The sequence below is a fragment of the Myxine glutinosa genome, chromosome 2 (assembly GCF_964187855.1).
Source record: "Myxine glutinosa chromosome 2, kmMyxGlut1.1, whole genome shotgun sequence".
Taxonomy (NCBI): Eukaryota; Metazoa; Chordata; class Myxini; order Myxiniformes; family Myxinidae; genus Myxine; species Myxine glutinosa.
Window position 1 is genome coordinate 245,053,916 of NC_136262.1, and position 27,000 is coordinate 245,080,915.

Here is a 27,000-nt window from a genome sequence, read left to right on the forward strand (position 1 = left end):
TCGTGATTGTTGTCTTCAAAGTGCATGTTTCTGTTGCTTCTGGTGTGACCTGATACTGATGTGATGACTAACTGAGGTGAGTTTTTCTTGTAACCAAGAATTGCTTTGGCGAGATGGTCTGTCAAATTTGCTTTCGTTTTTTTCGTGCGATAGAAACCGTGCCAGTGGGATGTGTTTGATGTCTGTATCACCTGCAAGCTGATACTGTATCGGAGCTTTTCCTTGTCATCTTTCTCTAGTTTCCTCCTTTAGTGAGTCAGGTTTGTATGTATTGAAGACCAGGATGACCTCACTGAACCCTGCTGTCGAGTTCACGAGCCTGTCATTGAAACACTGGGCTAGATCTTTGACTGTGCTGATTGTCCTTGATTTCTTTGCCATCTTCTGGATAAGCACCATTCCATCAACAATGGCGATCTTTTCATATGATGACGACGATGGAGATGATGATACAAGACCTCTGTCATCATCCTGCTCTTTAGCCGCTTGAGCTTCTGTCTGTTCCTGGGTTTCATCTGTTTCTGCCAGCTTCTCAAGGCTGTGTATCAGCTTGAACTTGTCTGTGCATGGCAGCATTAAGCCACCTGGTGCAAATAGTGCTCTCGGAGTCACGGTGAACTCATAGTTGCTAACTGCATTCTTCTGATCGACGTCCTTGCTCGACCTGGTGAGAAACATCAGCCAACCATAGAGTTCTTTGGTCTCTTATAGGTCATGTCTGGTCACGGAATTTTAAAGTTTGTTTCTTGCTGCCAGACATGTACATCTTATTGTTCTGCTTTTTGACTGGTGCCCAGAGACTAACATCTCCATTGATACGTTCAGTGACATCTTCATAAAGCTTCTGTCCGATGTCATCAATGTTCAATATTTGTGGAACATACTCTTATCGTACATATGCATGTGTAATTATGTGTCAAACTGAGATAGGAAATACGTCTATACGTATGCTGTTGTCACGACCAACAATTTGAGTGTGCATGTTTTCATGAAAATACAAACATAATTTCACAAACTTCTTCTTTTCTTGGTTTTTGGTGTTCATAATCACTAATTTGACATAAGCTTTGGATTCCTTGGGTCTGGAAACATAGGATTAGCATTTAGAATGAAGTGTCGATGTTAATTACAAGCTCAGATATTCGGAAATTCTTATTTTATGGTGGCCATTTTGAAAATCCAAAATGGCGGCTGTGCAGGCATCTTCGCAAATGCAAACATTGATTTTCATATTCCTGATTGGTTTGCTAATCTCCATAAAATTTGTACAAAAATACATGGTGTACCTGACTATTAAGGTTATAGCCCATGCCTCCATTTGTCATATCTGAACATGATGACTCAAAATACCAATTAATCAAAATGCTCTTTCACTCTTAATGTATGCCTACCATGTAATCAGTCAGATATGATTAGTTTGTGTCGTGTTATTATTTTTCCCCGCGATGAAACTTGGTGACAGGCTCAGATAATATCTGTAGATGTGTCGCAATGTGCACATATGGGATGAGCTGTGGCTGACATCTCGTTTGTACTTTCACTATCCAATTAACAAGTTTCATTTTGAGGACATAGACACATGGTCTACAAATTGTTGTGCACGATGCAATTGTCTGATAACAGATATTGCAAAAGCTCATCTCTGCTGAGAGCAGACTACGTTAAAAAAAAAAAAACCCGAGGCCTGAACATCACGACGATAACGGCTTGTTTTAATGATCTGCAGCATCAATGCAATGCAAAGGTGCCAGTAACCCTTTCACCTGCATGCTGTGGCTTCATTTACCCTTTCACCTGAATTGTGGGCAATGTGCAATAATAAAGGCCAGCTGTTCTTGCTTACCCTTTCATTCATTTTGCTTACCTGCTCACCTATTTTTCTCACTTTATTGGCATCGCCGACTTTGTTTCTTATCTTCCTTTTTATTTTTTATTGTATTCTTGCAACACTTGTTTCAAATATTTTGGTGCATACCGGAATTTGTGAATGTTTCTGTCTGGCCTGAAGCCATTATAAAATACTGTTATGAATTTGGTAATGCAACATCTAGAGCTAGGTAGATCTGAATAGGTAGGTATTCGGCTGTCGTGACAGGGACTCTACATGTAATAAGTTCTTGATGTTTAGGCGTTTGTCGGGGTAAGATGTATGATTGTGGATCTACCTGGAGGTCCGAGTGTTAAATAGTGAGGGATTAAAGGTAACGCCCCTGTGAGTATCACCTAGTAATCAAACCTTTGTCCTTTATGGCACTGCAAACCACATAAACATTAGTTAGGTCCTTAGCGCAACATTAAATAATCCCCCTTTCCCTGACAAGGACTTCGTATTAAATTGACAGGAAACCAGGTCAAAAACACCACCACAATTGGCCGCCACCGTGTACACCTCCAAAGGCCTAAAAACCTGGCCGGCACGTGTTATGCCAGGACCGCAGGGTCGCGTAACGGGGGAGATGTCAGGAGTCGCGGGAGGCTTTGATTGGCTGAGGAGTGCGCAATGTGACGTCATCGGCCACCAATATAGGCGACGGTCGGACGCCATTTCAGGAGTTGAGTCGCAAGTCACACGAAGTTAGTTCGCCAGTTGAGTTGAGTTGAGTTGAGTTCGTGGCAGGCACTGGCAGACGCAGGCAGGCACCAGAGAGTTGAGCGGTGGTGGAGAGTTGGAGAGGACACGCCATTCCAGTCGCAGCTCGAGTGCAGTTCGGGTTGTAGGGAGTCGCAGGAGACACACGAGAGCACACCCAGTTGGCACTGAGCAGTTCGTTGGCACTTGGCTGCCAGCACTCCCGCGTCGTCGAGTCGAGTGGAGTTGAAAGGAGTCCTTCCTGTCCCTGGTCAAGTGGAGCCGCTGGCCTGCGTCGGACGCGTGGTGCTTGGAGCGAGGGGCCTCGTGGTGTGCGATCGGGCCGGAAGGAGCGGTGCTGGACACCAACAATACAAGACGACAAAGACAGATAAGCCCGATCTCCGCGTATATTTTGAACGACGGGACGTGTTATTTTCGTGATTAATCTCCCTCGTTTGTGTTTGCTGTCAGTCGTGTGGGGACGTCCCGATTTAGGTTTATTAGAATTATTAGATTTACCGGCGGGCTTTTTCACTGGCTTTACTTTTCCTAATAAACCCTTATATTACTTTTTGTACATAATATCTGAACGCAGTTTTCCTGGGGTTTGATTTTAATAGATAAGGTTGCGGAGCCTTCGCTGCGCCCCGCCATTCCGCGCGTTGGTGTTGAACTTGAGTCCGCCATTGAGTGTTCGCCTCGGGAGTTAAAGTCTCGCAAATCGGTCATCCGTAACTGTGGTGTTAATCACGGTTACGCGACAAGTGGTGTCAGGAGTGTAGGATTTGAACCCGTCGGACAAATTTTTTGTCCGCGGCGAGACATCGACACGGTCGGACAAATTTTTTTGTCCGCGGGGAGACATCGACACGGTCGGGCGTACATTGCGCCCGACGTTCGAACGCAAAATTTTTATAGTCGAGGCGGAGAAATTTAATAATCAATCGGGCAAACGGAGCGCGATATCGCGTCTTCGTCAAATTTAAATTGTTTCAGGAATTATTAAAATAAATACGCGCGCGGGAAACAATCTTCCGGAAAGCGGATGTCGGAAATTGATGAGATGGAAGTACGCAGCGAGGCCTCCGTCAGCGTCGGGAGTGAGCCGGAAATAGGGGAATTAGATGCAGAGGTGAGCCTTGGAACCTCCCTCGTCCCGAGCACCAACTTATCCCCCTCCCCCACCGGGGAGTCGGGAGCAGTAGGAACGGCCCCGACAACCGACCAGATGTTGGGTCAATTGCTTCGAAAAATTGACGGGCTGGAAAATAAAATGAGTAAGGAATGTAGGGAAGGAATGAAGGGAATGAGTGATCGATTGGAGGAACAAATGGGACAAATGAAAAGTGGGTTGGGAAATAAAATTGATGGGTTAAAAGGGGAACTGAATGCCCAGAGTGATAAAATTGAAGGATTAAAGGAGGGATTGAAAGAACAAATCAAAGGGATGGTCAGCAAAATCGATGGATTGGAGGGAAAAATGGAGGTGATGAATGAACAAATGAATGAACAAGGGAATGAAATAAAGGAAAGGAATGAACAATTGGAAGGAAAAATTGGGGAAATGGCACAGCAGCTGGGGGAACGAATTGATGGCATAGAAGGGAGAGTGCAAAACCAAATTACGGACAGACTGGGGAAATTTGAGGGTAAAGTAGAAACTCAAATGGGGGCTCAGGAGCCGGGAATGGCAAAATTGGGAATTGCACAGGGAATGGCAATTGAAGTAAATGGGGAGACCGCAGGTCCACAGGTGGATGGGGAATGTCCACAGGTGGATGGGGAATGTCCACAGGTGGATGGGGAATGTGTACAGGTAGAGGGGGAATGCCTGCAGGTAAACGTGGAGAGTCCACAGGTGAGCGGGGAAGGAAATTTGGAATGTGAGAGTTGTAATGGGGAATGTTTCCCACATTCTGGCCTGGTTGTTTATCGGGACCGTGTGGATGTCACAACACCCCAACCGGGGGATGAATTTGGAATTGTGCAGCACCAGGGCGGTGGTGCGGAGCAAGAGGGGGTAGAGTTTTTGGGGGTCCATGCGATAGAGCCGGACCGGGTATTTATTGGGGATATTGATCAAAGCCTGGCGGGGCCAGGAATGATTTGTAATGATGAGGATGATTTGATCCAGCGGCTGGAGACCTGTGACAGTCCCATGGAGGTAGAGCTTGTTCAGGCCCAAAGGAGTCTGGGGGAAGAGGTGAGTTGGTTCGAGGAGGTGGTTGGAATGACCGAGGGGACGCTCACTGTACACTGCTATTTGGAAACAGAGGCTCCAAAATTGGACAACCAGTTGGGGGAGTGTGTTGGCTCCGGGCTGGATTTGGATCTTGGAGGATCGGGAGATAGAGCTTCTGGAGATTTGGTCCCTGTAGGGAATTTGGATCAACTGCAGGGAGGGGCAGAACAACCGGTGGTAGAGGTTGTTCCCTGCAGCTGCGGTTTGGCGGTGGGAATGAAAATTTGTAAAATAAAATTTAAAATAAAATTACAATGGGAACTTGATTTGGAGCAGCCATGGTTGGGATTGGTCCCCGGGCTGCGGGATCTGGACATGGAGAGGTCATGGGTGATGGCCTCGGGCAAAAGTTGCCCCTTTCAAAATTTGGGTATGCCAGCCAGCTGGGGGGCTGTGATGGCGAGATTTGGACGTGGGGTCCAGCCTTGGGTGTCGAGGTACGACCTGGGTCCCACGGGGGGTCTGGTGGAGTGTGGCGTCCCTTGTCCGTCGGGGCGCCGTCCGAGCTGGTGGCTCGGGCCGGCAGGGTCACCGGACCCTGGTGGGGGTTAAGACCTCCAGGGAGGTCCGAGGTGGTTTCTCAAGCCTGGGATGGCAAATATTGAGGACCACTGGGGGGAGGTGTTGTGGGTCGCGCTTTGGTGGTGGCACCGCAGATGGCCAGCTTGGGACTGATGTGGTGACCACCCGGGCATGCGGCCTGGCACTCTCCTCCAGGGACTCTGGGACAACCAGCATGTGGTGACCTGGCATGGTGGTTGGTCTATGGACGCGGGTCAAACCGAATGGACAGGGATGGAGATAGCCTGCCGGACAACCATTGGGGCATCTGTGGAACGTGATGGTGTGAGCGACCTTCCACAGATGCTCCGTTGTGATTTATGGACTCTCGGGTTGGGAAGAGAGCCATGGGGATGTGAATCGGGAGATGTGTAACGACGAGCCGAGCATATGGGCCATGCTCGGCTGGCATGTGTATGGCAAAGCATCCTTCTTTGGTGAGGTGAGTGAAATGTGACAAATGGTTGGCATGGGTAATCTGTGGGTTAGATGCAAATTTAAGGGTGGATTGTGAAATGCCATGGTGGACACTGTATAGTGACGCCATTATTGATCCAGGTGTGTAGACCAAAGTGTTGGAGGCTGTGATTAAATTAATAGGGTAGCAAGACACAGCTTTCAACTGGTTGCGGGGGCAACTGTGCTGATATTTGGGACGTGGGATGATGGGGATGTAGTTGTGTAGCCTGAGGGTCAACGTGGTGCTGTGCGTGTCCGAGGTGTGTGGACCATGTCTTCTGGGTGGGTCTCCTGGTGGAGCATGGCTGTTGACTGGACCTTGGTGTGGTCAAGTGTGGGTGAGCACTGGGGGGCTGCAGTTCTGTAGTCGGACTGGGGGATGATGGGGAGGTGCAGGGGACGTGGCTGTAGGGATGCCACGCACTGCGACCGTGCCCCCCAGGGCCGAGGTTGTGTGTGCGGTAGTGTGTGTTGTGGCAGCAAGTGCTCACCACATTGGCCAGCTGGGGCTGCTGCAGCTGTGTTCCTCGCAGGGGGGCCGAAGGATGGATGGTGGGTCGCACCCTTATGGACACTCATGGGCCATGTTGGCGTTTTGACTGCTCACCTTGTCCCGGTGACCCTTGCACGGTAGAGGTGCAGAGCTGTCGTGGCCACAGGTAGTTGTGTAGTGATGATCACCGTTGGATGCGGATCCACATACCTGCCAGTGTAGTGGGGACAAAAGAAAATTTGGAAGGATTTGGTAGGCCCAATGTGAAATTTGGGGAATTGTATGGGTGGATTGCACTTTGAACCTGACCAACCTGCAACTACCTGCACTTGAGGTGAGTGTTTTGAGGAGTACTGTCCCAGGCTTCAGGATTTGCTTTGGGAAATTGGGGACATGTAATTTGGAGTTGGGAGGCGGGTGAGAGTGATGACATGGCCGGTGAGGGGATGGAATGGGAGCCACAGTGTCTTGTGGGTGGCGTATGTTTTTGTATTGTGGTTATGTGTTTTGATGTGGTCGTGAGAGTGGAACCTGGAGAGTGAGTGATGATTATTGGAGATAATGAGGGGCGATAAATTGTGCTTTTTGGAAATGTGCTAATGGAAATGTGTAAGGATTCAATGATTCGAACTGTGAATGGGATTTCACATTGGCAGGCCATGGCAAGCCTTGTAACACCTTTTACACCATCTATGAATTGTACTGAATTGTGCTGAGTTGTGTGGAGAATTGAATGGCAGCGGGGGAGGAAGTGTGTTTTGGGGTCTTGTGGGTGGGGAAGGTGTGTGTGTCCGCAGGTACAGAGCAAGCTCTGAGGAGCGATGCCTGCGGGCCCCCCTCTGCAGCAATTACCCCTGGCAGCCGGTGGTAACTGGAAATTGGAGCTCGTCGGTGGAGGGTCTGGTTGGGCGCCGCGGGGTGAGGAAGTCCCCCGGTGACCCGTGTTGCTGCGCGAAAGCAGGAGGCAAAGGAGCCTGGTGTGTGTGGAGACCCTCACCGGCGAGGTAACGGCGGAAAGGGGCTGTTGGGCTGTCATGGGGCCAAGAGGTGAAGGGGGGGGGGGGCAATGAACTTGTAAGTCGGTTGACTTGTTTTTGGGACTACGGGCACCACAGCCTGATGCGCCCCCACCATCTTTTTGTGCGGTACCTCCCCGCTGCCTAGTTGAGGAGTGCACACACACGTGAATGACATCGATGCCATGGTCCTGCAGGGGGTGTATTGGGAATAAGTGCTTTGTTGATTTTTGCAATGCCTTGATGACCTATGGAATGAGAATGAGTGGTTAAGGGGTCTGTGTTGCATGAATGTGGGCGAAATCCACCGAGCCGTGTCACTCACCTGTAACATCTGGACAGGGCCCGTGGAAATTTAGTGGGATGCATTGGGGATGGCCCCGCAGGTGAGGTTGTGTCTTGTGGCATCCACCGGGGGACGCGGTCTGTAGACCGGGGTATGTACAAAGGTTAGAGTTTTGAGTTTTGGAAAGATGGTTAAGTTTTGTGGTTAAGTTAGTGTTGTGTGTTGTTGTTTCCTCCCTCCACAGGAACAACGAAGAAGATGTACATACTTGCATGATGGTTAAGGGGTTCAGCATGTTAAGGAAGTGTAGGTAGGTAGTCCGACTCACTTCCCACAGCCCTTCCTGATTTATTTCATAGGTTAATTAAGTGTGTGACAGTAAGTGTTAAGGCTGGAATGGTAGCCCTGCGGTGAACCTTGCAGGAGCTACGGTTCCAGGGGGGGGGCTGTGTTATGAATTTGGTAATGCAACATCTAGAGCTAGGTAGATCTGAATAGGTAGGTATTCGGCTGTCGTGACAGGGACTCTACATGTAATAAGTTCTTGATGTTTAGGCGTTTGTCGGGGTAAGATGTATGATTGTGGATCTACCTGGAGGTCCGAGTGTTAAATAGTGAGGGATTAAAGGTAACGCCCCTGTGAGTATCACCTAGTAATCAAACCTTTGTCCTTTATGGCACTGCAAACCACATAAACATTAGTTAGGTCCTTAGCGCAACATTAAATAATCCCCCTTTCCCTGACAAGGACTTCGTATTAAATTGACAGGAAACCAGGTCAAAAACACCACCACAATTGGCCGCCACCGTGTACACCTCCAAAGGCCTAAAAACCTGGCCGGCACGTGTTATGCCAGGACCGCAGGGTCGCGTAACGGGGGAGATGTCAGGAGTCGCGGGAGGCTTTGATTGGCTGAGGAGTGCGCAATGTGACGTCATCGGCCACCAATATAGGCGACGGTCGGACGCCATTTCAGGAGTTGAGTCGCAAGTCACACGAAGTTAGTTCGCCAGTTGAGTTGAGTTGAGTTGAGTTCGTGGCAGGCACTGGCAGACGCAGGCAGGCACCAGAGAGTTGAGCGGTGGTGGAGAGTTGGAGAGGACACGCCATTCCAGTCGCAGCTCGAGTGCAGTTCGGGTTGTAGGGAGTCGCAGGAGACACACGAGAGCACACCCAGTTGGCACTGAGCAGTTCGTTGGCACTTGGCTGCCAGCACTCCCGCGTCGTCGAGTCGAGTGGAGTTGAAAGGAGTCCTTCCTGTCCCTGGTCAAGTGGAGCCGCTGGCCTGCGTCGGACGCGTGGTGCTTGGAGCGAGGGGCCTCGTGGTGTGCGATCGGGCCGGAAGGAGCGGTGCTGGACACCAACAATACAAGACGACAAAGACAGATAAGCCCGATCTCCGCGTATATTTTGAACGACGGGACGTGTTATTTTCGTGATTAATCTCCCTCGTTTGTGTTTGCTGTCAGTCGTGTGGGGACGTCCCGATTTAGGTTTATTAGAATTATTAGATTTACCGGCGGGCTTTTTCACTGGCTTTACTTTTCCTAATAAACCCTTATATTACTTTTTGTACATAATATCTGAACGCAGTTTTCCTGGGGTTTGATTTTAATAGATAAGGTTGCGGAGCCTTCGCTGCGCCCCGCCATTCCGCGCGTTGGTGTTGAACTTGAGTCCGCCATTGAGTGTTCGCCTCGGGAGTTAAAGTCTCGCAAATCGCTCATCCGTAACTGTGGTGTTAATCACGGTTACGCGACAATACGTTTTAAGCCACCAGTACGAGATGTCTTGAACTAACCTAATATTCACTTTTGACCTTGATTTATCCAAAGTGGATGTAATTTGGGATTTTGGCACATTAATCACATATTAATAAGCCTGGTGTTGGCTTAGCTGTTAGGGTGCCAGCTTAGGATCCTAGGATCCTGGGTTCGAATCCCGGTCGATCGCTGAATTAACGCCAGGGGGGTTGACTCAGCCTGTCATCCTTCCGAGGTCGGCTAATTGAGTACCAGTTCACTGGTAATTCCCTGTGTGTCGTAAAAGGTGACAAACAGGGTTGGCGGCAGGAAGGGCATCTGGCTGTAAAACATTGCTTCAAAAAGGGGACCAACAAAAAGGCCAACCCCCGCTTTGTGGGGAAAAATGGCCTCTAAAGGTGTTTTTTTTTTTTTTTTTTTTTTTTAAATCACATATGACAAAAAACATAAAGCTCAGCTTTCGTATAAGTAAATCTTCGAAAGTTGTTGGATTTTTTTTTTTTTTTTTTTTTTTTTGATCCAAGAGAGAACATGTATTAACTAGAACGGCACTCAGTAGAGAGCATACTTCCGCCTGGTTGGCCATATCACTCAATGGTGAAGAATCACTTACAAATTAAATAAAGCTCATATCCGAATTCATATTCAGATCTTCAACAAAATCGAATCCATTTGTCCTTGTCAGACACACAACCTGTCCACCAAGCTTCGTCCAATTCCGTCCACAACTTTTTGAGATATCCTGCTATGTATCGTTTTTGGCCCTATCTCCCAATGGTGAAGAATCGCTTTTAAAATTATACGAGCCGAATCTGAATCCTCACCAAAATCTAATAATTTTGTCCTTGTGACATACCCCACATCTCTGCCAAATTTCGTCCGAATCCGTCCACAACTTTGAGATTTTGTTCACAAACAAACGGACAAACAGATAGGGGTGAAAACGTAACCTCCATCCACCTTTGGTGGCGGAGGTAATTAGATATCTGCGATCGCTAAAGGTCAGCCTCCTCCACAATCCAATGATGGCCATATTTGTATCGCCATATGACCTTCGATATTTAGGGATAGTGCAAGTCAAAAAAAATGTGGCCTCATCTACAATCTATCCATAAAACTCAACATCATGAAAATCGGAGGAAAATTATTGAAGTTATGATCAAAAAGGTGTTCATTGTTAATTAGGTCACAATCCGAGAAAAGTAGGTCAAGGACAGTAATCAAATATCAGGTGCACAACTTCAGCGCAGGCTCACGATTATGATGCGAGAACGTCTTGGAAGACCAAATGGTCTTTGAGATACTGCATTAACAAAATTGAGCGATGCCAAAAAAAAGCGTTTTATTATTATTATTTTTCAGACTGCCATTTGACCTTGATCTTTACCTTTACCTCAGAGGGGTATGATGTAACAATTGAGCATAAATGCTCCTTATTCTAGGCTATCGAGGGGGCAATTTTGTTCTGATCGGAAAAACTTTTGTCATTATGGTAAAAATGTTAAAATGTCTATTAGGTCATGACCTTAACATTAGGTCAATGTCAAAAAATATGTCAAGCCCACATATTTTGTATTCCCATACGTTATACAAAATCTCATTCCGAAAGTACCAGCAGGATCAGAGATGCGCAGCTCAGAAATTGGCAGAAAACAAAAAACATCTAAATTGTGGTTTTGTACTCCTCGGTGTCGAAGAAACTCTGAAGTACCATTAAAAATTGGGGGGCACGAATTGCTGAAACAAACCCTACAAGTACATGCCTCCCCTATTATATCAGGGAAGCCTTAATTCGGGATGAACCAAACTTGAAAATGTTCACGAGTTTAAATGTTCATGTATGAACCTTTCAGCAAAGTTCACATTTGAAGTTCACCAGGTTTATTTAGTGCAGCCTTTTGTTTAATTATACCATTGCCCTCCCATTCTTATTGAATTGTGAGTGAGATGTGCTGTTTTAAACCTGGGAGTACAGGCTCAATCAATAAAATAAATAAAAGGAGGCTTGTGGAGATGACAGGCAGGACACCGTGGTGTCATGTCCATATTGATTCCAAAATTAACACTTTGAATGTTATCTCCCCATACCCACTGAAAGCAAGGCAGTGAAAACATAATTTCCTCATTTCCGTATCCTCTGTTCTCAATGTTGATTTGACATCCTCTTCCCCCTCTCATTATTTCAAGCTTTGAGATTGCAGTTTAAATTCTCTTCAACCTGTTCCCGAAACAACCTTTTTACTACCTTTCTTCCCAAAACTTCCCAAAAAGCCGGCTATCCAATCCGCATATATGTATAATTATGTGGGAATTTTTACATACGTTTGGGTTTCTTTTAATTAAATCGTCTTATCATGATCTTGTCGTCGGGCGTGAGCAGGTGCGAGCTCTCGAGTTTAAAATGCACATCTCGGCACGACAGCTGAAATTTTTCACTCTGGTGCTGTCACTGAGAAATTTTCACTCTGGAATGTTGGCAGCAAGATTATTGTTTTACTTTGCTGGTCTGGTGGTTTGCAAGGAATTGTATGCCCATGATTGCTCTTGCCTCTGGACCCGGGTGTTGTCACTGACAGGAGGTCGTGGATGGTGCCGAGACCTTTCCCACTGTGTTTCTGCATGCAGTGGAATGGATGCAACAACTCGGACTTGGAACTCGGCACACCTTCTGTATCCTCACAGATGGGTAAGATGTCTTCTGTTTGCTCTTCGATGGGTAATTGTTAGGCAATATATGACAAAAGGAACAATAATTAAAAACAACATTAAAACAAATCCTCTGTGAAATGTCAGAACATTTTGTTGTACTTTGTCATGTCACGAATTATTTTTTTTCACCTCCACCACAGAAGGTGGACGAAGGTTATGTTTTCATACAGTTTGGGTGTGCAACAAGGATAAATTTTTTAGATTTTGCTAAAAATTCTAATCTGAGAAATTTTACATTTTTCAAGTAATTCTTCACCATTGAGAAATAATGGCAAAAACTATATATAGCACGATATTTCAAAAAGTTGTGGACAGATTTTGACAAACCTTGATGGATGAGTTGGGTTGGTCATAAGAACAAGCTGATTAGCTTTCTTTTAAGACCTGGATGCAGATCCGGCCTATCAGTGGGATAGAAATCATAAACTGCCTCAACTCTGTGTTTGCCTCAAAATCTTAGGTCCCGAACCCATCTCTCTCTGTACCCACCTTACCCAGTCGAGCCCAGCTGCTCCTGGACTCTGTGTCCTTCTCTCCTGACAAGGTGGATAAGTTTTTGTCAAACCTAGACTCTGATTCTGCAACTGGACCAGACGGCATCAGCCCACGGGTCCTAAAATCCTGCTCTGCCGCTCTATCTCACGCTCTCTCTATTCTTTTCACCCTCTCTCTATTCTTTTCACCCTCTCTTTTGCTCAAGGTCATCTGCCAGCATCTTGGAAATCAGCAAACATTACCCTTTACACAAAAAATATGCTAAAACAGATCCTTGCAACTATAGACCAATCAGCCTGCTCCCAATAATCAGCAAGGTCATGGAATCGATCATCGCTTCTGACATCAAATTCATCCTCTTCTCCAATGGCTTGATCTCGGGTCATCAATTTGGATTCAGACCAGGTCACTCTACTCTGGACATGCCGCTTCTGCTGTCTCAACAATGGATGGAGGTCCTCAATGCCAAACAGGAAATCAGAGCTGTCTCCCTTGACATATCACGTGCCTTCGATACGGTCTGGCACCCCGCTCTGCTTACCAAACTCTCCTCCTATGGTATCGGTGAAAATCTCCACGCATGGCTTGTGGACTTCCTCTCTGGTCGTCGTCAACGTGTGGCCCTGAATGGAATTCTCAAATCTCCCCTTCCTGTTCAGGCTGGAGTTCCCCAAGGCAGTGTTCTGGGCCCTGTGCTTTTTCTGGTCTTCATCAATGATCTCTCCGACTCTCTGGAAAATCCTCTCTATGTCTTTGCTGATGACTCCACTCTCTGCCGCTCCACACCTCATCCCTCAGATCGGCAGTCTGCAGCCTCCTCACTCTCTGCAAACCTGGACAAAATCAGACTGGTCAAACAAGTGGAACATGTCTTTCAATCCTGACAAATCTTACACTCTCACTATGTCTCTCCGAAAAGACCGACTGGACAACCCTACCATCTACTTTCTGAACAATCCTCTCCAAGAAGTTCTGTCACTCAAGCCTTTGGGTCTCACTTTCTGCCATGATCTTTCCTGGGAAAACCACATTTCCAAGCTGGCCTCCAAAGGCAGTTGCGCCTGGGCACCTCCGTTGTGCGAAGTCCTTCCTTGGCACACCTGAGCTCCTCACCACATACAAAGCTTTCATCCGCAGCTCGATGGAATACTGCTCTCCCCTCTGGGCTGGTGCTCCTGCCTCACACCTAGCTCGGCTTCACGCTGTTGAAACCAAAGCTTTCAGAATCATTGGAATCTCCCACGATGAAGCTGATTATGAGGGCCTTTCACTTACTCTCCGCAGGCAGGTTGGTGGTCTTTCTGTCTTCTACCGACTCCTCTCCGGCTTTGCTCCCCCAGCTCTGTCTGTGCTCTGTCCCCAAAATATTCCTAGAGGTCACACAAGATCTGCCAGCAATCCTCTTCTGGGGAAACTGCCAAAATCAAGACTCTCTGCTCACCTTCACTCTTTCATTCCTCTTTTCTCCCGCCTCTGGAACAAACTCCCTCACTCTCTGCAATCCCACTCCTCCCTCCAGGTCTTTAAAACAGCTGTTCACCACCATCTCTTATCTTCCCCCATCCAAAATATTGAAATTTTCCACCCCTGTTGATTCACCCCTAGATCCACTTTCTTGAAATACTGACTTCTTTCCTGGAAGTCCTATGTCCATGTGTTTTATACCTCTCCCATCCCCCCACCCTCTTTCCCATGCCTCCTCCCCCCAACCCCTCTCCCTCCCACACATCTCCCGATGTCCCTGTTCTCTACTGTTGTACGTGTGTGCTACCCTCTCTCTCCCCATCTTGTCTCCCGCTCCCTTTATTATATGTTTTATGTGTCCATTTGTTTTTATCCTCGCCAGAGGAGAGGGTATTGCATTTGAGTCCATTTGTTTGTTTGTTTGTTTGTCTGTCTGTCTGTCTGTCTATCTGTTTGTCTGTTTGTTTGTCCGCAAAGAATAAATATGATTTTCTCTACAACCGTTGGTCTGATTGACAGGAAAGTTTCACCATAGGTGCAACTCCACCTGTATAATTTTTTTTTAATGATAATTATGACGTCGTAGGTCACGTGGTTCGGCCGCCATCTCTTCAAAAAACGAAAAATCTTTGCACCTCTATATCTCTGAAAGCGCTGAATCGAAAAAATTGAGACATGGCTCATTGTAAAAACAACCCTCCCTGTGGAATAACATCTGTTAATGATTATGTCATAGGTGCCTCCATGATGACGTCATAATTCGACAAGTACAAAACCTCATCAGATCAGGATGAAATTTTTTGAGCATAATCTCAGGATAAATTGGTGGAGAAAAAAATAATGGTGACGTCATCGGTCACGTGGTTCGGCCGCCATATTTGTTTTAACACAAAAGCCTTAAAAACCACTGGAAACACATCCTGGCGAGGGTCTGCAATCTCTGGTTGCTCTTTCTTGTTTTTTTTTGTGATTAATGGTAGCTCTTACACGAGCCTTGATGTTGTATACAAAAAAAACAAAAAAACTTCAGCCTGACGGACGTCTGCCCTTTCTCCTGAGTACTGTTTTAATTACCTTTGCCACCGAAGGTGAGCGGTGGAATGAAACATTTCTGAAAGTCAACTTACAGGGAGATATTAAATATACAACTATATGAATTTATACACTTGATGTCCTTGTAAGAGATTGTGCGCCCAAATGAGGCCAGGCTGGATCGATTGAGATAAATCTGAGGAACGAGTCAGAAAAGACTCATTCAATTTGGCTTCGTGTTTGCGAAAAGACAAAATGTGGAGATTTGGATAGAAAGTCGAGAGGAGAGTGTTTCTGATGCAGCAGGAGGAGGACAAGTGAAGGAGGGTGGGGGTCAAAGGGAGAGTGTGCCCTCTTGTTCTGCCGGCACATCAGCGAGCTTAGCTGGGTCCCTCTGCCAGTGATGTTACGGTTGTGGGGTCTGATTGTGGGACTTCCCATCCAAAGAGACAGAATGATTATGAGATTAGACGGGAAAGAAAGTTTTGAGCAGCATGTCAGGACAAAATCTGGAATATGACACAGAGAATGAAAAAATGTTCTATGACTTATGGTGGAGATATCCAGTACGACTTTTTTTTTTTCAGGCACTCAAAATTTGACTTTGGGCACCCCCAAAAAAGTACAATTACAAAAAATGGGTGCCCTATAGGGCACTCTTAGAAAAACATTAATGTGGAACCCTGTTTTATTGATTGATGTACGTTTATGTAACCATTTGGCCTTTGCCTTATCAACACAATTTTGACAGGGTCCGAAATCCTGTTTCGTGGAGACCACTCTTGTATAAATGTAGCTGTGAGAGTTATTGAACCGGATGTTACCTCAGGAAGCTATCAACACGTGCAGCTGCAAACAGCCATGGAGAATTCACAACTACAGACTTGGCATTTAATATGGAATATTTTTTTTGTGGGGGTGAACTTACTTTTCAAGATGACTTAGAACCAAAAGTTCATTGGAATTATGTTGAAATTATTCTAGATTTTGTTAATGTGACCTTTAAAAGAAACAAAAACCACATTTGACATTTCCAAGCAAATAAATTGATCCTTGAAAGTGATGTAAACTGATATTGAACTCAATTCATGGACAGTACTGTGTTAAACGTCTGTACGTTTTCCAGAAGTATTTCTTTATTTTGCACATTAGCCAAATTTTTTTTAAACAAAAACAAAAGTTAAATTACGACTGGGATGACGGACAGTAAAATTACAGTTCAGTACGTCGTGCAACCCCCACGAGCATTCAGGAGAGCACGTACACGTTGAGGCATGCTGTTCACGAGATTTGCCAAGGTTTGGACAGGAATCGCTTGCCATGCAGTGACAATAGTCTGCTGCAATTCACGCATAGAGGCAGCCTGCTGGTCCAAGTTGTCGATTTGACGAGTTAATTCTGCCCACAAGTTCTCTATCGGATTCATATCCGGGGACATGGCAGGCCACTCCATATGCTCTACACCACGGTCAGCAAGAAAGTGTTGGATCATGCGAGCACGATGAGGCCATGCATTGTCATCTTGGAAGACAAAGTTTCCTCAAAAGGCTGCACGAGCAAATGGAAGCAATGTTTCTTCCAGAATGGCCCTGGACTTGAACTGGTTCAGGTTTCCATTCAGAACAACCAGGTCAGTTTTGCCCCCTGCATGAAAAGCAGCCCAAACGGTTACCCCACCACCTCCAGCTTGGACTCTTGGCACTGTACAATCTTCATCGTAGGCTTCATGCACTTGTCTGCGCACTCGGACATGGCCATCTTGACGATAGACCAGAAATCAAGACTCGTCACTGAAGATCATGTGATTCCAGTGTCTTGGCTGCCATTGGCGGTGCTCTCTGGCCCACTGCAATCGGCGCTGGCGGTGTTGTCTTGTCAGGCGTGGCTTTCTCAGGGGACGCCTGGCACGATAGCCTGCTTGAACCAGTCATTGGTTGACTAGCCTTCTGGATACAGGCACATTTGTCAGTTGCTGCCACTCAGGCCTAAGCCGATTAGCTGACTTGGTATGGCCATTGCAGACTAACCGGTGCAGCTGGCGATCATCCCTCCTTGTGGTTCTGCGGGGACGTCCTGGTCTCGATATTGGAGTAGGGACACCCCTCTGAGCATTTCGTTTCGGGATCTTTGACACCTGACCTTGAGTGATGCCATACTGCCGAGCAATAGCACGCTGTTTCATGCCGGAATTTCGTAAGCCACCACTCCATGACAAACAGCATTGTCGAGTTGACGGACCATCTCCAGAGGAAGCGGCAATAACTTTTGTAGACGTGCAGCAGTTGTTTTCCACTAATACAGAACGCAACAACCCTTATATACCCGATTGTGAAGCCAATCGTCAAATGTACCTGTCCGTACATTTTGTCACGCCACCTGTGATATAATCCTGTTATTGACTTCTTGCTGCGACAGACAATCAGTGACATGGTTCTTTTAACAAACAAATCACCAAAGCATAAAAGAAATTCACCAGATTGATATACTGAGTTCAGAAAGGAAACCCAAGTCAAGAAAAAAAAAATATTCCATATTAAATGCCAAGTCTGTAGATGGCTGAGAAAGCCATTACCATCAATAGTACCTAACAGGCGGAAGTTCGTCAAGTGCCACATTGGTTGCCGTTTTCTTTTGCTCTTCATAATTCACTTTTGCAACAACAGTCTTGCATCGTCTCTGAGAGGTGTTCCGACTTGCACAATGATGTACAATAATTGGTCATCATCAGCAAGAATGGTAATCAACACAATGGTGTGCAATATTCTGAAATGATGTCTGGAAGCAGAGGTGGTTGAAATTTATTGTCCTGGACACTGCTGACAAAACTTCACTCTTGACAAGCCACAAAGATGGCTTTATTTGAAGTTGGCTTTTTGCATGAGTGCTTTCTCTCAGGCTTAAATGCCAAGTGACAAATCAGTGTCTGATATTGGGGGGTTTTGTATGCCTCCGATGACGAAGTCGCCGGATGCATTATGTTTTCAGGTTGTCCATCCGGCTGTCCGTCAGTCCGTGATAGGTTTTCGTTACCGCGATAACTTGAGAACGGCTGAACGGATCTTAGTCAAAATTGGTGCAGGTATGTATAATGAGGTAAAGATGAACTCATTATATTTTGGGGTCAAGAGGTCAAAGGTCAAAGTCTGTTCTAGATATGTAACTTGAGAACAACTGAAGTGATCTAATTCAAACTTGGTACAGATATGTATAATGATGGAAAGATTAACTGATTAGAATTTGGGGCCAAGAGGTCAAAGGTCAAAGTCTGTTCTAGATATATAACTTGAGAACAGCTGAAGTGATCTAATTCAAACTTGGTACAGATATGTATAATGATGTAAAGATTGACTGATTAGAATTTGGGGTCAAGGGGTGAAAGGTCAAAGTCTGTAAGATGTCTATAACTTGAGAACGGCTGGAGTAATCTAATTCAAACTTGGTACAGGTATGTATAAAGATGGAAAGATTAACTGATTAGAATTTGGGGCCAAGAGGTCAAAGGTCAAAGTCTGTTCTAGGTATATAACTTGAGAACAGCTGAAGTTATCTAATTCAAACTTGGTACAGGTATGTATAATGATGGAGAGATTAACTGATTAGAATTTGGGGTCAAGAGGTGAAAGGTCAAAGTCTGTAATAGGTCTATAACTTGAGAACGGCTGAAGTAATCGAATTCAAACTTGGTACAGATATGTATAATGATGTAAAGATTAACTGATTAGATTTTGGGGTCAAGAGGACAAAGGTCATAGTTCATGCCAGGTAAAAATGTGCTAACTTGGTCACAGCTGAAATGATTTAAATCAAACTTGGTACAAGTATTATAATGATGTAATAATGTGGGCAGAGGCATATCGGTCGACGTCGTGACGTCGAAGAGTGTCGTTCTAGTTTTTCTTGTGATTATTCACACACAAACTACTTGGAAAGTCATGTCTGCAGTGTTCCTTTGTATTTCATTTGCAGTGCTTTGATCCTTATTTTGTGTGTAATGCTCAAGAGCAAGCAGGCCTCTTTTCATCTACCAAAGTGTGATGTACACATGCTAATGATATTAATAATAATAATGATATTGACAAGCAACACTCTAGGGTCTCTGCATGTGATGACATTCTCGAATTTAGTGCTGTCAGATGAGTCAGTCAAGGATTGACCCACAGCAGGTATGACCAGAGACATCACAAATTTGACTTTTTTCCCCCCTTTCATGAGAGGATGGATCAAAGAAAAAATGAAATGTTGTCAAAACTCATCTATTGCTCTTATGAACAAGCCATTGACTTGTTTTTGACTATTGACGAGGAGTATTTTCTATAAATATAGAGAAACTGTGGTAGCCTGGAAGGTTATCGTTGACCGCATCGGACATGTTTTTTATACTGCGAAGAGGTGGGGAGGGGGGGGGGGGGAGGGTGTTATGGTAGAAACATCCAAGAGGTGATGGGGTGGGGGTAGGGGGTTGTTCGGGGAGGAAGATGCCTGATGGATACACCTGATGATTAAGCTTCTGATAAGTGTCAGCGTACCTGCCACAAATCTACCAGCACCACCACTACCACCATGACTACTACTACTTCTAGTACTACTTTTGTGCCCCCAATCAATCAAACCTTGTGGCTATTACCTCTTTATCCTGATAATCCTCTCTTTGCCCATCTTTTCTCGAATCTCCAACACTTTCATCCACCTCAATTTTAGTCTGTCTGTTCACCATCTGCTCACTGCACCAATATCAGACCTGCCTGACCACATCCTCCTCCAAAGCACATCACACAATAGTATCATTAGAAGAGATGGAGATTAAAGAGTGGGATTGAGGGCAAAGCATCAGCTGATGCAATTGAGAAGCTCAGGAAAATTGGCTACTCTTCAGAGAAGGAATTCTGCCACCATCTTCAGATTGATATTCCGTGAAAACAGAGCGTCCACGATGTTTCATTTATTGCCCAATCAAACAATGTTTGAGTAACACCAGATTTGAGACCAAACTTCTTGAGCAACAATTTATTAAAAGTTGTTGTAGCTGAAGAATAAATGAATACTGTACTTCGAAGTGCAGACTGATGTATTTGATGCGTCACTTTATTACAGAAATAAACACTTATAGTAAGTAGTTTGTTAAAAAATATATATATACATATATATAATTATATATGTGTATATACATACTGTATGTGCGAAAAAAATTCTGGGAAATAAATAAATATGTGCTATAAATAAATAAATAAATAAATAATAATAATAAATAAAATAATAAATAATAAATAAATATAAAATAAAATAAATATGTGTGCTTCCTCCCCTTCTCTCCCCATCTTGTCGACCGCTCCCCTTTTTATATACTTTGTTTGCTTGTTTGATTTGTTTGTTTGATAAATGTTAGCTCTTTCACAAGCCTCGACTGTATACCAAAAAAAAAAAAAAAATTTTTTTTTTACTTTGAACTTTCTTTTCATTAAAAAAAAATCACCATTTAAAATTTGCCTGTGGACCCTGATGGATATTGCATAGGCAAGATGAGCCAAATGGCATTCTCCTGTGTCCCAGCTACCTCGTATTTTTACCCCGTGTGTGTGAAGCACAAAGTGGTGTTGAGCAATTGCTTCACTTTGTCTGTCTGCAGATGTTGGTCTATGATGAAGGAACTAATTTTCAATTTAACTATATATTTTAAACACTGGAGAACATTTATCAGAGCATGAACCTGCAGTTTAGCAGTAGTTTGCCTCTGAAATTGGCAAAAGGTATGGAGCATCATCTCGATTGTGCATGTGCAGAGAGGAGTAAGGTAATCTTTTTTTACTCTACCTGGCTGGTCGTCAACCCATGTCCATTTTCTCAAGACTGTGGGGTGAGGTTGTATGAACTCTTCATTTTTCTATTGGTTTTGATTACTTCTGAATGTTGTCAACGTCTCTTAAACGTCTCTTAAGTCTCTTAAGTCAAACGTCAACGTCTCTTAAGCCATCTCTTAAAAAATGTTTTTAAACTGATATAATGATTCCGTTTGAATGGATGGGTTCAGGTTGAGGAAATTGAATTCCATCCGGATTTATAATGTATTCCGACGCAATCTTTATATTTCATTAATTCAATCAAATGTCTCCCGCAGATCCTACGACATGTCACGCTTTCTCTACCAGCAATGCGAGTTGAGCTCCTTAAAGTTCCCCACCTTTGCTCGTCGCTGGATTAATGTTCGAAAGAGCTTTGCCCGATATGCAAAGGTAGCACTTTCACAATTCTGAAGTCTCTTACTGTTGTTTAAACGTGTCGGTGAAATCAAAATATTTCGAGTCGATGCTTCCTGTGCCACATCTTGCTTCACTGAGGTCTGATTGAAGTACTTTGTCTGGCAGGTTCCAAAGAACTCGGTACAATTGAAATACATGCTCGAGGGGCTTGGACTTCAGTTTGAAGGCCGTCCTCACTCGGGCCTAGATGATGCTAAAAACATTGCGCGCATCGCCCTGGCACTGGCAGATCGTGGCTGTCAACTGCAGCCCAATGAGGCCTTGGAGATGCACAAGGATTACGGAAGGCTCGTTTCTCTTCGAGGAGCAGAGCGCTTCAAACCAGCGCCTTCTGTTTGCTACCCCGAATCACGATGATGTGCAAATAGTAACAGGATGCGGGAATTTCAGATGATGATGGGCTTTCATATTAATTGCATTGTTGATGACTGTGAAAGCGAAATCGAGGGTTTTCTTTGTCAAGTTTGGTCGCTGTAAATGCGTCGCTAAACTTTTCATCGTTGCCTAGTTCATCCAAGAATGTCATTGTGGTGATCTTTAGCACAGGGTTTTTAAAAATGGAAATCGTCCCCAAAAAAGGCATAAAGTCGCTCTTGGTAAGGCAGAACAACCATTTCGACATTTTGCACCTGCTGATATATCAGCCTCTCAGAGCATTACCAAAGAGTTCGGGATCCTGTACTACCTGGCGGCCATGACCTGCAACATGTTTATTTCCTATCCCCTTCAGAGAGACGGAATTCATGAGATCCCACAGGGAGTCCTGGACAAGAAAGATGACAAATAACTGAGACGAGAAATGACAGACGAGAAGAAAAGAAAGGAGATTAGGATGAAACAAAAGACAAAGAAGACAAGGATTGAGAAGAAAAATCATGAGAAGATTGAGTCCTGAAACAAGGAAAATTTTCTTTACAGGGCCACTGTGAAGGAGGGGGTCAAGTAGAAAAATTAATTTTCCGACCCCCAAAAGATGTGACTACTCTTAGTGTGGCTCCTACCCATTGACCAGCCTGGCCAGGAAAGACCTGCCTGGCCAGGAAAGACCTGCCTGGCCAGGTAAGACCTGCCAGGAGCAAAGCCTCCACCAGTGTAGCTCTCCGGGTCAGAGTAGGACCCATACCTCCCCACTATTGTCAGTGGTCGTCACAATCCGGGAGGTGATCCAAGACGTGACTTGTCCCACGTTATTTCAATGGAGGATGTGTGCAGTTGGTAATTATCCGAATACATTACCAACTTGTAAAAACATTTCAAACATTTTAATTTTATGGTGGTTTTGCTGATCTATACAGTTTTGTTAATAAATTGAAGGACATATAAATAAATAATAATGATATAATTATATTTTTTCTAATGTTGCATGCTCAATATAACACAGTATTTCCATGTATCATCACCATGAGGCCAAACACGATCTATACCCTTATGATTTTCAGAATGTAAACTTTTGGCAAAATGATTGCACTTCATTTTAAGCGAGACAAAAGAGAAGTGCAAAGGAAGGCTATTCTTCTGAAATGTATTCCTTTTCCATGTCACTCCTGCGGGTGGATTTACGATGTGAATTTTTTTTTTTTAAATTTGATGATTGTGTCCCAGTTCATCCAATCACCACTTGCACTCGTGTAAGATTTGGCGCACTTGCAATACCACACTGTCCGCACTACTCGTTTCCCATCAAAATCTCTATTGTATTTACTGTGAGATAAAGACAACGACACTGGACTCGCACCCGAAAGCCTTAGAGTTCAAATGGTATAAAAAATATTATACTGGGTTGGATTTTATTATTACCTAACATCAATTGAGCTATAAAGTTACTCTTGGAAATAAATATTAAATTACATTTTCTATCCTTGTGCTTCTGTACAGCAGTTAAAGTTTGAACAAGATGGAGCTCATGCCCTGTCGCACATGGATCTGCTGTTTTTTGAGCCTGGACAGATACAATATACCTTGATGTTGCTGCAACCAGGGTGGAGGTGGAACAAGCTGTTGCCATTATTAGCCAATAACCTGCTTTATTTGGGTTTTGCGAGTTTTTTTTCTATATTTTGCGAGTTATTTCTATGGTGGTGTCGTGACCAGAGAAGTGTGTGTGTGTGTGTGTGTGTGTGTGTGTGTGTGTGTGTGTGTGTGTGTGTGTGTGTGTGTGTGTGTGTGTGTGTGTGTGTGTGTGTGTGTGTGTGTGTGTGTGTTAAATCTTCTAGCGAGTAAAGTTTGGTTCGTGATGTTGCATTGATGAGTTGACCGACTGCCTGCACGCAACTGAGGTTGTGGATCTACTGATGTGGATCCATGACCGAGGTTGTGGACCCGCCGTTTGGAGAGGTCCTGGGCTGAAAGGATCGAAACCTCGAGGAAGAACGGTGTTCCACTAATGATCCACGCAGTCGGTAAAGTAGTCAATTGCTTATAGGTTAAGGTCCTCACTTTAGGTAGGGGAACTAAATTTAGAGGTTTGCAATTTAAATAAAGATGAGTATGGGATATTGTGAAATTAACATAATTTACAGAAATCCTTTAAATTGTATTTTAGGAACAGCCGGTGTGTGCAAGCGTGTGTTTTTTGGGATTATACATTTTTTATTTTTTAAATAAAAAGCCACATCCAAACAAAATAGTAGCTCGATCAACCTTGCTAATCTCGTAATAAATAAATAAGTAAGAGCTGGTCCGATATCAGGTGACGTTTCACCCGCCTCGCAGCGAGCTTCCCCCGGCCAATTATATTGGAAGGATCTTTGCTGGGAAGTGGTGAAACGTCGCCTGACACCGGATCTGCTCTTCCTTGTCTATTCCTAGATTAGCAGGGTCGATCTCGTTACCTCTGCCACTCGAGGTGGATGGAAGTCATGTTTTCACCTCTCCCTGTCTGTCTGTCTTTGTCTGTCGGTCAGCAGGATATCTCAATGTTATGGACAGATTCGGACAAAACTTGGAGGACAGGTTGGGTGTGTCACGAGGACTAATTGATTCGATTTTGGTGACGATTTGGATCCGGATATTTGAATTCTTTAAGTGATTATTCACCATTGAGATGAGGCCAAAAACGATATATGGCATGATATCTCAAAACGTTCTGAACTAGTTTCGACAAAACGAGGTGGATGAGTTGGGTAGGTGACAAGAACAAGCTGATTAGATTTTGCTTGAGGTCTGGATCCAGATCTGGCCTATCAGTGGGATACAAAACAAACTGTTCAGCCTGGCATGGGTATGCTGTCGACCGACTGGTGGATGGAAGTTGTGTTTTCATGTCTCTGTCTGTTTGTTTGTGAACAGGATATCAAAAAGTTGTTGACTGATTTGGACGAAATTTGGTGGAGAGGCTGTGTGTGTGACGAGGACTAAATGATTACATTTTGGTGAAGATTCAAATCCTGATACGAGAATTTTTTTAATTCTCAAGTGATTCTTCCTCATTGAGTGATCGGACCAAAAACGATATATAGCATGATATTTCAAAAATTTGTGCATGACTTCTGACCAAACTTAGTGAATGAGTTGGTTAGGCGACAAGAACGAGTTGATTACATTTTTGTTAAGGTCCGGATCCAGATCCGGGCTATCAGTAGGATACAAAACGTAAATGTTCAGCCTGGCGGAGGTATGCGCGCTGCCGAGTGCTCAGAAATGTGCCCTTTTAAACCCGAGGTGTCCCTTTCAACTTTTTGTTTTTCAACATTTGTAAAATGATCTTGTCCCAGGAGATTAACGTTTTACCCATTTGTCAGTTAAGAGTTGGAAGTCCATTACAAATTCCCTACTTGCTATTTGTGCTTCAGCCTACAGGTGGCACCATTCCACATGTTCGGTTTGGTTTAAATGTCTGTTCAGATAAGTTGTAACGAAAAGTTTCTTTCAAAAAGGTGACTCTACTTGACCCACAACTTCCTGAAAAAGGAAGCGCCAATAATCACATTGGGCTTTATGTACCAATTACATGGCCATATGACATAGAAATGGCAAAATATCACATGAAATGGCAAAAAAACTTTTGTTCCAACCCTTACCCTACTTTGTCCTGCCCCATGCGTATGCAATAAATGCCAATTTTTACATGTTTGAAGTGACTCTCAATGGCTATTTTCTGAACAAAAAGTACATTTGCTGTGCAGGGGACGCAGTTTTGTAATCACGTGTATGCGTGCGTCCTCTGGCTGTAACTTTTTTTTTACCATTTGAGCTATTGTCATCAAATTTTCACCAAATATTTATTATGATAGTATGGAGAAGACATTAATAATTTAGTCAAAAGGTTAGAGGTCAGCATCACCTAAAAGCATCAATTTTCATCCGATTGACCTGAATTTTTTAGAATATACATATTGGGTCGCTGAATTGGTTCACCAATCAAAAACTACAAGCTGATTAATTTGTTTTTGTTTTGTTTTTATAGATAAAAAGGTCAAAGGTTAAGGTTGCATAAAATCACCAATTTTCACCCAATTGACCTGAAATGTAAACAATTTGCATAGTGGGTCACTGAATTGATTCACCAATCAAAAACTACAAGCTGATCAATTTGTTTTTGTTTTGTTTTTATAGATAAAAAGGTCAAAGGTTAAGGTTGCGTAAAATCACCAATTTTCACCCAATTGACCTGAAATTTAAACAATTTGCATAGTGGGTCACTACTGAATTGATTCACCAATCAAAAACTACAAGCTGATTAATTTGTTTTTGTTTTGTTTTTATAGATAAAAAGGTCAACGGTTAAGGTTGCGTAAAATCACCAATTATCGCCCGATTGACCTGAAATTGAAATAATTTGCATAACGGGTCACTTAATTGGTAGGGTAGGAGTTGATTGTTTTTTTTGATGTTTTTTTAGATGAAGAAGTCATGGTTTCATAAAATCATCAATTTTCATGTATTTTTTAAAACTGTTTTCATTATTTGGAATATAATGCTTTCTAGTTAACTTCAGATTTTGTTCTGAAGCTTTGCATGTTCAGATGCTTTCTAGTTAACTTTTTTTTTTAACAGAGTTTTATAAGAAAAGTTTGTTCCACACTTGCCTATTAATTCTGAGGATTCCATACATTTGGAATATGTGTATATGCTCAATGCTCATCAAACCATGACAAATGTTTTTAAAAAAGAAAGAAATCTTTCATGTTTATGGCGAATGATATGACGATCCTTCACTCCTTTGGAACCTATTGATGTGGAGACAAATTGCAGTGCATATGTCATATGTATGTGGTAGTCATCTGTATGTGGTAGTCATATGTATGTGGTAGTCATCTGTATGTGGTAGTCATCTGTATGTGGTAGTCATATGTATGTGGTAGTCATCTGTATGTGGTATTGTGGTAGTCATATGTATGTGGTAGTCATATGTATGTGGTAGTCATCTGTATGTGGTAGTCATATGTATGTGGTAGTCATCTGTATGTGGTAGTCATATGTATGTGGTAGTCATCTGTATGTGGTAGTCATCTGTATGTGGTAGTCATCTGTATGTGGTAGTCATCTGTATGTGGTAGTCATATGTATGTGGTAGTCATCTGTATGTGGTAGTCATATGTATGTGGTAGTCATCTGTATGTGGTAGTCATATGTATGTGGTAGTCATCTGTATGTGGTATTGTGGTAGTCATATGTATGTGGTAGTCATCTGTATGTGGTAGTCATCTGTATG

The 27,000-nt window shown here is 43.9% G+C and overlaps 2 protein-coding genes across 6 annotated transcripts in view; both read left to right on the plus strand.

The window, feature by feature from the left end:
- Positions 1-25,422, plus strand: part of LOC137420699 (uncharacterized) — an 85,076-nt gene extending 59,654 nt beyond the window's left edge. For all 3 annotated transcript variants that reach the window (XR_010983181.2, XM_068105978.2, XM_068105979.2), the window contains 3 exons: positions 11,970-12,079; positions 21,206-21,320; positions 21,453-25,422. Coding sequence is in view for 2 of the 3 variants with exons in the window: in XM_068105978.2 (XP_067962079.2) it covers positions 11,970-12,079; positions 21,206-21,320; positions 21,453-21,704 (477 nt within the window). In the remaining variant the exon portion in view is untranslated. The remainder of the gene's footprint in view (positions 1-11,969; positions 12,080-21,205; positions 21,321-21,452) is intronic.
- KNDC1 (kinase non-catalytic C-lobe domain containing 1) overlaps positions 1-27,000 on the plus strand; it is a 1,149,158-nt gene that overhangs the window by 547,520 nt on the left and 574,638 nt on the right. The gene's annotated exons all lie outside the window — the stretch shown is intronic.